The following is a 14,197-nucleotide window of genomic DNA, read 5'->3' on the forward strand; positions in this document are numbered from 1 at the left end:
CTCTCTAGAAGAAGCTTTAACCCAACTAATACAATCAAACCCTGTCACCCTGAGATAGCACATGATTCATCACAGACTCAATGAGAGTGCATGGAGAACAGAAAGGCTCTGTATTTAAAGAGCATTGACTTTGCTTTTCAAATCAGGGAACATCTTATAAAGCTTTCCACCCATACTCATCTGCACCACAAAGGAGGAAATTCCTGGTGTTTCTGTTCTGCCATCATTTCAGTCATAATCCTGCATTGTAAAGGTCAGGACATGTTGTGAACCATCACCCAGTTTCTGAGTAGACATGAAGTTTTGGAAAGCAAGGCTTTCAAATGTGATCCTTTTAAGTGGAAAGCAAGATCTGTTACAGATCATCTACTTCAGCACTGCAGGACATACCCTTTAGACCACATTCACCTGCCCTTAACAAGGAACACAATATTCCTCGCAGCACCAATGTGCGCAAGTAAAACAAATACTCTTCACCAGGTTGTAGAGAAGCATCATGCCTCCCTCTACTGGCTAATCTACATGTATGTGAGCCCTGTGGCCTGAAGTTCTAGGGTAAGGAGCTCTCTGCCCCTCCTATTGATGAGCAGGGGGAAGAACGGCCACAGAGCTGCTTCATCTTCATAAGCTTTTCAACACAGAACCGCAGATGCACAGAAGCTCCAGAGAGGAAGGAGCTCTCTCCTCCTCCCCTCCCCTCCTCCATCCAATGTATGGATAAAGAGGGGGAAGAATGGCTATAGAGAGCTTTATTTGCATATGCTTTCTACCCAGAATTCCTCCAGTTTGAGAGTCACAGTCATCATATGCAAACTCAGAGTTGTGTATTACAACTGACAGAAGAGGGGAAAGCGTTCCTTGTGTTGTGACAAGGAGTGTATTGCCAGTGGCAAGGACTCTGCTCAGGGGTCCCATATACTACTGGTTCCTCACCACTGAGTATCCTGTGCTGTTGAGAAAACTCTTCAATGGCAGATAAAAGAGGCAGCTCTTCAGTGCAGTGCAATGTAGACAGGGATCCTGGCTGATGCTGTAGAGGACAGCAGCAGAGCTGAGTGAACTCTGGAGAACCCCCTTGTACCCAGCCAAATAAAAATTACTACAGATGCGTTAGGTGGAGCCATCTCAGGGCAAGACCAGGCAGCACTTCCCAAGGGACTGGACTAGAGACAGGTTTGTGTCTGTCTGAATGCACCGCAGGACTTGCACTACACTAAACCATGAGGGGGGTTTAGCAGATGGGGAAAAGATAAAGTGACATGGTAAGGGCACATTTGCCTATTGGATGGTCACAGCAGCACGTAGGGAACAGAGTTAATGGACTACTGCCAAAATTACCATGGAGGAGTGTTTTATTTATCATTCATATAATTATGCTGTTGTGTTTTCCCAAGTTGATGCTGTATTCCCTTTTCCCCCAATACATTTGTCCTTGTTTTGTATGCAGACTCAGTGTTTGTGAGTGGGAAAGCAGTGCCTTTACGGGCTGCCAGGGAAGGTATTTAATGATCGCCGGAATCCTGGGTAGTGGGAGGAGCCAGTAGTGTTTGTTACCTAGGCGTTCCTCTTAAACCTCTCTGAACGCAACTTCTGTTGGTGCCAATACCTCGGAGAAGGGTTACAGAGAGGGTAATAGTTTATTAGTGCTACAGCTACTGTTGTGCTGTTGCCTTAGGGGGTGGTGGTCTGTCTGTTTTTTGCCCTGATGATTAAGGGTTCAGTCTCCACTGACAATCCTTAACGGGAGGGTCATTACACAACGATGGAAAAGTCACGAGCTGAAACTTCACTGATCGTATCAGCAGCATCTGACCACAGTGCCAAGATGTTAATTCTAATCCCACTATCACAGGTGCGTCCTTCCTTTTCCAGCAGTTCTGCCACATTGCACTGGGTTCTTGTTCTAACTCACAAGCTCAGCACAGTCAGGTTTGGTCAGAACCTGAGTGAGAGATCTAGGAAAACCTAGGTGCTGAAGAAAGTGGTGTTCGTGAATGAGTAGCTGGCACTTTTCAAACAACACTAGTCTAATATTCCAGAATAATCACAGTAGACACTATGCTGTAGGAGATGATGTCTTTCAAAGAAGAGGTAAAATTGAGGCCCTGATCATTTGAGATTATCAGTCGTTGTCTACAAGAGTGGGGGAGGGATGTCCTAACCTCAGCGTCCTCACCAAGTTCCCGCAGATGCTTTTACAGGTGCTGGTACTAGGTGGGAAAGCCAAGTTGACAGATTTTCAAGTCTATAGGTTTTTCATTCAGTCTAATTAATGAAATATCCCTTTTTGCTATTGCTAATTGTCAGGTTTGCCTTGTTTGTGAAAGTCCATTAGGGAGAACACAAATCTCACCCCAATCAGTTCACTGGTTTCGCTATATAACAAACTCCCAAAAGGCAGAAATATCAGCTATGTAAAGAAGGTGGGTTTTATTATTAAAGCCTCCTAAGTCCTCTGAGGTTTGCTTGCAGAGGTACTACTTACTGAACAAACTTTTCACAAACAGCACGTTCAGCAAGTAGGGAGGAATGGGTGACGAGCCCAGACTGAAACCTCCTTGTCAGCAGTGTTTTCAATATTCCGGTTTATCCTTGTGCAGAGAGAGATTGCGCTTACAGAATGACCCTCACCCCTGTGCAGAACACAAGGCCTGTGCACCACTAAAGCCTTCAAAATAGGGCCTAAGGGGACTTCAGTGGAACTGGTCCATTGGAAGAAGTGAATTTCACCCATAATGAGGGAACCTGGAGTCATGGCTGCAGTAGCCTATCAACTCAGACATCTGAAAGACTGAAGAGCATCGTCTTCAAACTCCTAAGTTTTGACAGAAAAGACTGAAGCCTCAAAATCCAGGTGATATGTGACTAGGGAACTATCTACCTGGTAAAGAAAGGAAAGTCCCCATGAATTATTTTGAGAGACAACTTCGAAAAGACAGCAAGGAATCATGCATCACCAGGATCCTGAAATTGTACCTCCACACAACTGAATCAAATGACCAGAGATTCCAAGAGCTCTCAAGCAATCAGAAGCATCTTGAATAAAGCAAGTACTACTTCATTACTCTAGAGCAGCAGGCTCCCCAACAATATTGTTAGGATCAGAGAATGTAAATAATACTAAGTTATAACTATCAACTCTATGATACTACAGCCAGACTCCTGGATGGAAATGCAGCATTAAGCCAACACTGCAACAACTCTGTTAGACTACAGTGAAGCTTCCAAGGCTGGGCATGAAGCACTGAGGCAAGACTGAATCACCACAGCCACATTTTTTGCCTTCAAGAGCATCATTTCAGCTAAAATCACCATACAGCTCAGGTACCGAGTTTCCCTTTTCACATATCATAGCTGCCTTTCCTATGAGGAGCCAGGAGCCCAAGAAGAAAGAGAAAGGCTCTCTCTGCTTTGGAAACTACTCAAGTCCTTTCCACTGCTGCATGAAAGTCCTTAACCCCATGTCAGCTGTGATTGTCTTCAATGAGAAAATGTAAACTGTCCTGCTCAAACCAAATGGTACTGCCGAGTTCCATAAAACTTTAATGTTAATGGTTCCAACAGCAGGTTCATTTGTGTAATGGGACTTTTAAACAGACAGTTTATTTCTTTTTAATTCGAGGAGAATGTACTGTTTGATCCCATGTGCCTAGATGGATTTTTAAAACAGAAATAAACCAGTACAATCGAATGACAGAGTCTCCTCTTCTAACCTAATTAAAGTAGCACTGATACAGCAGCATGTGAAAGTGCAGCATGCTGATCCCCTCCCTGTGTCATACGTGATTTATTCACCTATTCACATTCACCTATTCAAGATCCCGATGTTTCCCTGTCTCTATTTGTTCCATCCCCAGTAATATACAACAGATGTTTTTGATTTTGCCAGTGTCTTGTGTGCTGAGCATGAATTTCCAGAGATGGAACTTAAAGCAAATGCCAGCAGAAGAAATTTTGCAAGGGACCATTCATTTAATCTGCTAAAACAGGGAGTCAGAAATAGATGCTGTTTCCATGCCTTACAGGTTAGTATACACCACTCCACAGGGAATAGAGAGGGACAAGTTTCCTATGAATATTATAATGGGTACAGAGGCTGAGCTCTTTTCTAGGAATAGTACTAGGGTAGATATATTCTCAGAATCATTGTATTTCTTTCCCTTCCCTGAAGAAAGAATTTACCATGAGAACTACGGCTCCATATCTAGGTAGAATGGATGGAGGGGGGGAAAAATCAGTTCCCCCTCCTACAATACATAGCTTTTTCCCCTTCCCATCAGTCCAACTTCCTGAAGGAACAGAACTCCAAGGGAAAGTGCAAAATCATACCCCTAATTTAAAGGATAAGGACAGGAGAAAGTGTGTGCAGGGGAAAGATCGCCGTCTTATATTTTCCTTTAAGTATCTCTCTCTCTCTCTAGATGCATGTTTCTAGTCCACCAATCAGCATGGCAGTTAGGTAATGGTACACCAGGGGATCCTAAACAACAATCTCTTTCAGATTCACTGCACATGATTGAGGAGTTAACATTTCTCCTGGTGAGCAGGGTTCGTTCACAATGCTGTTCTAGTGGTATTGGTGATATTGGATCCTCCTCTTTACCATTCTCCCTTGTCTTCTGACTCCTGCTGTTCATTCCCCCCGTTTCAAATTACAATATTCTTGTATTGATCTCTACAGCACAACCAACAACTTGCTTAACTGATTGATCCTATCACTTCTGCTCTACTCCTGTAGACCTTCATTTGTATCACAGGCACTGTTACGGATATTGTTAATTCTTCCTTAACTTCTTGAATTTGACCATCTAAATTTAAATATGTGTTGGTTATTCCAGGTATAAAGAAGCCTAGTTTAAATACTTAAACCATCAGGAACTTTTTCAAATTTTGAACCATTCTTTCCCCCTTTGTATCTAAACTGTTATTATCTCATTTGGGATCAGTTTTTGCTGTATTTTTATAACCACATTCATCCTTTTCAATCCAATTTTAGCACTGGATAGTTCGCTAAACTGCCTTAGTACATGTCTGTTAAGATCACATTGTTGCTAAGTTGAATATCCAGGCAGTCATCTGTCTTGGGTTTTTCGTATAAGCAGCTAGGACTTGTAGAAATATTACGGAGATTTGTTGTCATCTAAATTAGTTTGGAAACCAAAGCTTTGCATTCTCATAGATGTTAAGCTATTTTACTGATCATTCCTTTTTTGCAGCTTGTGTCTGAAAAACAAAAGGAAAAAAAACCCTGTCCTTCTAAAGCCATCCCCCCACATGGGTGATCTTCAGGATTCTATACTAGCTTCAGTTTTATTTATACCTGCAGCAGCTTAGTGCTCTAATTCCTACGGATTTAACTGCCAGCTATTTGTAGATGATCTGCAGGCTTTATCTGTCTCTTAGAACCTTCACCTGTATCACTCTTGTTGTCCTGGTGATATTCCTAACTGCATGTTTGATCACCTTTCATTATTAAATATGGATACAATGGATATTTTATTTCTTAGCCCTAATGCCCAGCTACCCACCATAGGTCTATTTTGATGTTCACTCTTCTGTATTATTACTCCCATTACACACAGACTAAAATGTGGGAGTTTCTTTTGTTTCAGCTGATATTTCACTCAAAGATCAAATCCAAGATAAGGCTTGTAGGCTCCTCCATTTACTAAATGTTTCTAATCTGTGGATTTCTGCTGCCTACCCCTTGGTGCACGCTGGTTCTTTCTCAGCTCAGCTTCTGTAATGATCTTTATGTCTCTTTCAAGTTCATAATTGTTGCAGAGCAATGCTGTTCACTTCAGTTTCACTATTCCTGTTTCTTCTATGTTCTTTCCTTAATTAAGTGTTCATTTTGGTTATCCCTACAGACACAAATACAGTTTAGCATTTTGAAATTTAAGGCACTTCACATTGCTACACCTTCATCATACTCACTATACAATTTGGTCCCAGGGCTATTTCCCAGCTTGTAAATCACTCTCTTTGTATTCACCTTTCTATGTTCTCTCTCTATCCCTCTCCCATCATTTTCTTAATTTCTTCTGTTATGGCCTCCAGTTCCTCTAATTTATTTTGTTAGTTACATTTCCAAATCTCCTTTGCTTCCCATACCGCTCAGCAACACTCCTGACTCCCCTACCTGGCCCCTTAAATCTGTATGAAGGTAAAAAAAGAATCTTTTCAAATCACCAGACTGAAGCCTTCAGAGCTCACATTTGCCCTGGAAGCCATGCTGCCTTTTTGAGACAAAAGCCTGAGATGCCCAGAGTGCTTCTGGAAAACGAAAACACAGGCACGCTTCTTTGATACCCAAACACCAACATCACTTCCCTCAGAGATTAAATGGTGAAAAAGGTCTAGACACAAATGCCACCTGCTAAAGGGACTAAAGGGAGATGGAGATCACAGACCCCTGCCACTATTTGGATAACATGCCTGAGCCAGATAATTCTGTCATGAGTACAAGAGGATATGAGTGAAGGGAAACAAAGTCAGGAATTCAAAAAACCAAAACTTCCTGCAAAGAACACTTGGGTGTATGTCTCAGCAAGGGGAAACGGCAATCAGATGTATGCACTGTCAACCCAATATGCGCACAAACAGCATTAAACTAAATTGCCACACATATAAAGATCCTGGAACCACAAACTTAGCTTGATGAGCACACTGCACGATCCCCTGATATACGAACAAGTTGCAGAGAAAGCTATTCCAGAGTACTAACTTATTTCAAAAACTCCTTCATTGACATAACCAACAAAACAAAACTTGCAGAAAAATGGGTTGAAAAGAACAAAATAAAAGTTGCTTTCAGCAAGAACAAATGAAGTTGAACTTTTTTCTTGCAAAATCAGGAACAAATGGTTACCCAGTTTTTGGTGAAGTCCTGACAGATTGGCTGCCGACCATCCTGTAATCACATGCCACACAGCTCCTCTGCAGAAAAACACACACCCACAATGGGAACACAAACACCCAAAAAAAGCAAATAAGGGGAAATAAATAACTTAAAGGAAATGGGAAAGAAAATCAAAGTTCCATTAAAATAATTAAACAACTCAATGATGGGGGTAATTTCTATTAAATCAGAAAATAAATTCTAGGTTCAAGTTCCCTGAAGGGTATAAAATATTAGAGCGTGTTTTATGGCTTAATCACAAACTCATTTCTCCAGCCACTACTGGCCATGTCTAATTAGGGTGAAGTATGTTAATGATAGCAGCACAGCCCAGAGACGTCTTCAGTTGCGATATTAATTGCATTTAGGGAAAGAAGCATGAATTGTGCTTATACAAGCTAATTAGTATGGGTTTGCTAATTAATACTGGAAAGTCAAACTGCCTTTGTCTTGTCAACTGCAATTAGCTGGAGCTGTTTAATTTCTTTTTTTCCAGTAGTAAACTGATTTTTAGCAGAGAAATAATTGAATCATGTGCTGCAATACACTATGTCAGTTAACTCAACATGTCTATTACACTTTTTGATACCATGCATTTTGGTGCACTATCAGCAAGCGGCACATGCCACCACTCTTCTAGAATTCTCTGGGCCCACATGTCTCCCTGAAATTGGGCCCCTCTCCTCCTGGCAGCGCAGAGCATGCAGTCACTCTAGTCTAGGCCACTCTCCCAGTGCTTGGATTTTAAATATCAGTATGTCCAAATTGAGTTACCTACCATGGGCCCACAGTAGACAAACACCCACTCCGACCCATTGGTGAGATAAAATCTGTTACACCACTGAACTCACAGCACATCAGTTCATCTTCACCACTGTGAGCAGTGTGGGAGAACTATTAGCACTCATTAAGGTGGTTGCAGAGATGTTACCTGCACAGCATCTTATCCCAATCAGCAACCCAAAGACCCGCTGGATTGTGTGATAGTGCTTGACAGGTGTTTATTCCATTTTACTCACAGCCATAGACTAAGCTCATGCAGAGACTAACTGGTGAAAAGCAATATCCACATTTGTCAGAACACAGGATAAGCAGCAGCCTTTTTGTATCTTCCTAGCCACAGAAGCTTAGCATCAAACTAACAAGAAGAAGATCATTGGTAAATAATGGGGAGGTGGATACAAGGGAAAGGAGATGCAAGGAATCCAAATCAGGGAAACATCTGCTGATGTGTCAATTTAAAATGAGTCTGAAAATAAGGCCACCTTGGTGAGAGAGAGAGAGAGAGTTGGAGAAACATGCCAGGAGAGAACATTTGTTCAGTAGCAGAGAGCGGGGGAGGGATAGCTCAGTGGTTTGAGCATTGGCCTGCTAAACCCAAGGTTGTCAGTTCAAGCCTTGAGGGGGCCACTTAGGGATCTGGGGCAAAAATTGGTCCTGCTAGTGAAGGCAGGGGGCTGGACTCGATGACCTTTCAAGGTCCCTTCCAGTTCTAGGAGATTGGTATATTATTACCTAGTGCTACAATCCTTTGAGACCTCAGGTGGTCTGAAATGGAATGGCAGCATCCAAAGGGAAAATTACCACGTCACCCCTAAAGAAATAAGAGAGGGAGATTTTATTTGTGGAAGGAGGAAAAACATCTGCAAAGCCAACCTCCAGTTCTGAAGAGGAGCTACAATAAGTCAGCTTCTTTCAAATGGGATATGAGTATGGGAGAGAGAAAACAGACTGTTACATGCTATGGAACAATTTTCTCTGGTCTACTGAATGAAACTCACCAATCTAAATAAAGCTCATATCTCAACACTCTGCCATCCATACTCCAAACTACCATAGCCTAGGGCCAGAAGTCAGGAGCCTCTTTCTACCAGACTGGCATAGGCTCTGTGAGGACGACCACAACACCTCCAGCGTTCTGTTAAATTAAAACTCCCCAAGAGTATACACTGGGCACTGCTTACTCCTGTATCCCCCTCTTCAACAATAGCGTGCAACAGCTTTTCATATGTAAACACAAGGAACTAAACTTTCCCAATCTTATCTGCTAGCACACTTAGTGCTCCAAGCCATCTACGGGAGATATGCAACTGAAAGCTGGAGCCAGAGTCATTTCTGAGATGCTTACAGAAACCACACTGAACCTGGAAGATGTAACAATTTTCTATTCATATGTCCAGCGAGCACGGGCCCAGTGCTAAATGCACCAAATTTAAAACTGAGAGCCCATGTAATTTAGAGACTAGATGATAAAATGGAATTAATAGTGTTTTCTCTGGAGATCTCAGCTCACATCTGACTCGAGTCAATGTGAAATTGACTAATCCTTCAAAAAGATCTGTCCACGTCACCCAGCCACCGCACCGTTTGACACAACTGGCAGTCTCTGTTTATGGAAAGTGCAATATTGGAACAGCAATGAATGACACAGTCAAACTAAGAGGCATTGACAGAAGTGTGGCAACTCACTGCAAGAATAGCAAGAGGGCTGAAGATCAAGACCAACGTGCATTAGCAGAGTTGTGTGGAGGCCCATAGGAAGATAACAGGATAGCAGTTGGGTTTCAGACCAGAGGTTTCTTCAGCACCTGCTGACTGTTGCCAGTCCTACAAGTTCACTTTCATGACTGTTAAAATTCACTCAGTTTAACATAAAACAATACTATATTGTTTATCTTTTTGTTCTGGACCATGCAGCTTTGTCCACAATAAAAAAAATTCTGAAGCTTTGGGATCTGCTCATTTGCACACCACAAGGACTTGAAAGGTTAAATGTTGATGTCTTATTCATTCCTGAATATGAAGGATCACGTATAGTAAAGCAACTGAATTGTGCACAACCTCGCTTCTCCTGGTTTTCTGGCCCATTTCCTGTTTCTGAGAAGGTTAGAGTCAACTGAATAGACAAGTGCAAATGAAAAATTAACAAATAATAAAAACTAGTTTGCAGAGGATTCTGTCACATCTAACACAAACTGCAGCCACCCAAGGAAAATATCTGATTCATTATGAAGTAAAATGCTTATTTTCCTTCTAGAATTGCTAATGAATAGAAGGCAAATTGCCAGGAAGAATCCAGGCTTTCGAAGGAGAAGCAGCATTTAGTAATCTCAGCAGAATGCAGGGCTTCTACCAAGTCAATATGGAGACAGACAAGGGGCCAGACCTGTGATATTCTTTAATGGGACACACACACACTCTCCCCCTTGCAAGGTTCACTGCCTGTTCACATCTTGAATTCGGGATCCACATTCTTATGATTGCACATCATATTTTCACCACTGTGAAACAAGGAGTAAAAGAAAATGAACACATACCATATCTGCTCTTTGCTTCTGGGTCCCCACTTCTTCCAAAACTTGGGACAGCTGAGCCTTCAAGAAAATAAAAATCAGAACAGTGTTTTTAGCCACTATGATCTTTGTTCAGTAACATTATTGATTATTACAGTTTGCCACCACTAAGTGCCCAGCACTCCAGTTCTGGGAAATGTGGACTGAGCTAAGTAGCACCTAAATACCTCAAACACCGCAGGGCCCATCGGCTTGCTTCTGCTCGGATGATGTATTAAAAGTTTGAGGTTTTCAAGTCTCTTTTTATTTGATCAAAGGAAAAAAACCCACATTTATGCACTTTCTTCTCTTTATATTTTTCGGAGGCTGGTGAAAGATGTTGCATTTATAGCCTGTAGTGGGGCGAGCACCCCGCTCCAGAGAGAAAGGGGTTAAAACCAACTCTGGAAAAAGGCTGCCCCGAGGAGCCAATAAGGGGAAGGCAGGTATCAGCCAATCCGGGCCCAGTAGGGCTGGTATAAAGAGGGCTGTAAGCTAGGAGGCAGGCAATCTCACTCCTGCCTTGGGGTGGGAAAGACCGGGCTGCCTGGGAGCTCAGGGTACCTTCAACAGAGCAGTGCTGGGGAAGGGGCATGCTGAGCTGGGGAGCTCAGGCCTGGCAACCTCCCAGGCTGAGGCCTGACAGGAAGGCCTAAGGAGGTACTGGGGCTGCAGGGAAAGGCAGCAGGTCCAACCTCCTAGCCAATGATGAGTGGCCATTCCAGTCTGCAGTTGGCCCCTGAGTAAAAGGGCTAGATGAAGACTGGCACTGGTCACTGAAGCGAGGTGGGCTCAGAGGAGTGGGGCTCCCTGGGTGAGGGGCAGCACCCCAAGGTAAGGGGTACCGTAGTCCGGGAGGGACGTGGGGCCTATACGTGGTGGAGATAAAGGGACTGCAAAGGGGTAGGTAACAGAGGGCGAGACACCAGCCATAGAGGGCGCTCCAGGGCTGAGAGAGCTAATTCCTGGATGACCAGCAGGAGGCGGCGCGCCAGTGAGTCAGCGATCTGCTACAAGCCTTCAAGAGGAAACGTCTTCAGCTACATGTAAAACAAATACAAAACTGACTGCAGCTGAGCTATTTCCTGCTATCACCTTGATAACGTGTCTCTAATCCAAAAGGATCTACTTCTAGAGATGTGCAGCTCGACAGTCTCCGGACCTATTCTGTCTTTTGACCTCTTTAACAAGCCTGCCAAATAGGATACCAATTGTAGTTCAAACACCATGAAGGTAGCCAGACAAGGAGCAGAGGTAATCATTCATTATCCTGTAATGAATGAAACTCCCCATAAGAAAAAAATTACAATTGCATGAAATACAGCATGAACATATCTAATCACGTTATACTGTAGAGAGCCCCCAGTAACACACACACAGGATCTATTGTGACATATTGGACCGTTATTATTATTTATTTGTATTAATGTGGTGAATAGAGACTACAATCAAAATCAGTGCCTCGTTACAAGAAAAAGTCCTTGCCCCAAAGAGCTTGCAATCTACAGACACATGAAATACAAGGGTAGGTGCAGAAACAGAGGCACAAAGAAAGGAAGTGACTTGCCCATAGTCACACAGCAGGTCACTGGCAAAGCTGGGAATAGATTGAGCTCTCCTAAACCCTAATCCAGTTTTCTATCCAATGGACCATATTGCCTTTCATGGAAATGCATGTACTGAAGACTATTCACAGATATTTTTGCAGCCTTCAGGCAGAGCAGTTCAAAAGCTCCTGCCTTTGTGAAGCAGAACTTGAGTGTGATGAGTTGTGTCACAGAAACCTCATTGGGACTGCCACCTTATGTGCTGAGACTACCTCTAAACCCATTTTCCCTGGCATCTTGGGACCTCAGTACCTTGCCTGGTTGTGCCAGACACACTAGCCTGCTACAAACACAGACCCAGGTCTGAACCACGTCCCCCAAAAGCTGCAGGCTTAACTGAAAATACCTTAAGAAGTGCTCCTGTCTCCAACACACAGATACCCAGTTCCCAATGGGATCCAAACCCAAAATAAATCCATTTTACTCTGTATAAATCTTATACCGGGTAAACTCATAAATTGTTTACCCTCTATAACACTGATAGAGAGATATGCACAGCTGTTTGCTCCCCCAGGTATTAATACTTGCTCTGGGTTAATTGATAAGTAAAAAGTGATTTTATTAAATATAAAAAGTTGGATTTAAGTGATTCCAAGTAATAACAGACGGAACAAAGTAAATTACCAAGCAAAATAAAACAAAAACACGCAAGTCTAAGCCTAATAAAGTAAGAAACTAAATACAGGTAAACCTCACCCTAGTCTGGGTCCTGCAATCACTCACACCCCTGTAGTTACTGTCCTTCGTTCCAGTTTCTTTCAGGCACCTCTTTGGGGTGGAGAGGCTATCCCTTGAGCCAGCTGAAGACAAAATGGAGAGGTTTCCAGGGGCTTATATAGTCACTCTCTTGTGGGTGGAAACCCCTCTCTTCTCCTGTGTAAAATCCCCTCAACAAGATGGAGTTTTGCAGTCACCTGGGCAAGTCACATGTCTATGAATGATTCAGCTTTTTGCAGGCCGACGCCATTGTTTACATTAGTTAGAACGTTCCCAGGAAAGCTTCGATGTGGACTGGCGATGCCCAAGGTCCATTGTTAGCTAAGTGCTCCCAATTCCTTGAATAACCCCTTCACACTATGTTGACCAAAACTGCCTTATGTGCTTCCTACAGCAAACACTTTACATACAAGCATAGAGCCAACGCTCATAACTTCAGATATAAAAATGATAAATGCATATGAATAGGATGAATGCATTCAGTAGAACATAACCTTTGCAAAGATATGTTACATGGCATATCTAGCATAAAACACATTCCTGTTGTGTCATATTTACACTCATCAGCATATTTCTATAAAGCATTATGGGGTGCAACGTCACATGGAGACTAAACAGAGGTATGTTCAGGAACTCCTGAAGAGACACCCTGATGGGAAGATGCTGTGGTAGAGTCCTGGGAAGTGAAGGTGGCTTGTGTTCTCTCAAGGAGACAAAGGCCTGGTGAATATTTTGGGGCTGATGAACTCTCGTTGCAAAGCAGGCTTACAGAGTTTTCCTGGCAGAGGCTCTCTCAAAGAAACCCCAAGCTGGTGCAGTGATAGAGGAACTGGGTTCCCCCTAGGAGAAAGCAGTACGGCAATCTTGGTTCAGAGTTCGCATCTCTTCTGAGTTAAAGATACTCCTATGATTCTTCGGTGATGATGGGCCTTTATGAGAGAAAACGCTAGAGGAAACTGGTATTGTAGAATTAGTTCAGAGAAATCACATACAATACTTTTTGTCACTCCTTTCCGCCTCTTCTGTTCCATGACACCATGCTAGCCTCCGATCAGCCTGCCCGTGGCTAGCACAGAGCTTGAAGGATAGTCTCAAAGAAGAAAAGCAAATCACATTTAACCAGTCTAAACAACCCAATACGAACTAAAATTTATCATACAAGATATTCATTAAACCCTCCAGAATCTCTCTAATGACATCTCTACACCATATGATATGGGCTTTACGAGCACCGTATCCAAAAGAGGTGAACAACAAGCAGTTCATGACAATTAAATGAAAAACATTAAGCTACAAAAGCTAATTGCACTGAAATACAAGCAAACAAAAATTACAGTCTCAGAGTTCAGCATAAAATGCGTATGTCAATTCCCCAAACAAAGAAACAAACATTGCAATTAGGCAGAGCCCAAGTCTGCCTCAGCCCTCAGTTCAGTGGAAGCGCCAAGAAAGTTACAGGTTCTAGCTGTGCAGACCCTATAAGGATGTCATGTTATTAAAGGAACAGGCACTCATACAAGATGAATGTGGTTTTAACATAAACCTGGGTTCTGGTGTAGGGAAATGAAACACACTCATTAAACACTACAGGAGATGCCAGCCCTGTGCAGACATAAAGAGCAAGCACAAACAAGAGAGAA

The 14,197-nt window shown here is 42.8% G+C and overlaps 1 protein-coding gene across 13 annotated transcripts in view; it reads right to left on the reverse strand.

Moving 5' to 3' along the window:
• MAD1L1 (mitotic arrest deficient 1 like 1) overlaps positions 1–14,197 on the reverse strand; it is a 505,376-nt gene that overhangs the window by 223,885 nt on the left and 267,294 nt on the right. For 12 of the 13 annotated variants that reach the window (XM_044980781.1, XM_044980779.1, XM_044980777.1 and 9 more), the window contains one exon: positions 10,219–10,275. In XM_044980781.1, coding sequence (XP_044836716.1) covers positions 10,219–10,275 — 57 coding nt within the window. Of the gene's footprint in view, positions 1–5,704; positions 5,859–10,218; positions 10,276–14,197 lie in introns of those variants that run through there. The other variant, XM_044980791.1, reaches the window with a different exon arrangement.

The sequence above is a fragment of the Mauremys mutica genome, chromosome 11, assembly GCF_020497125.1.
Source record: "Mauremys mutica isolate MM-2020 ecotype Southern chromosome 11, ASM2049712v1, whole genome shotgun sequence".
NCBI classification, from domain to species: domain Eukaryota; kingdom Metazoa; phylum Chordata; order Testudines; family Geoemydidae; genus Mauremys; species Mauremys mutica.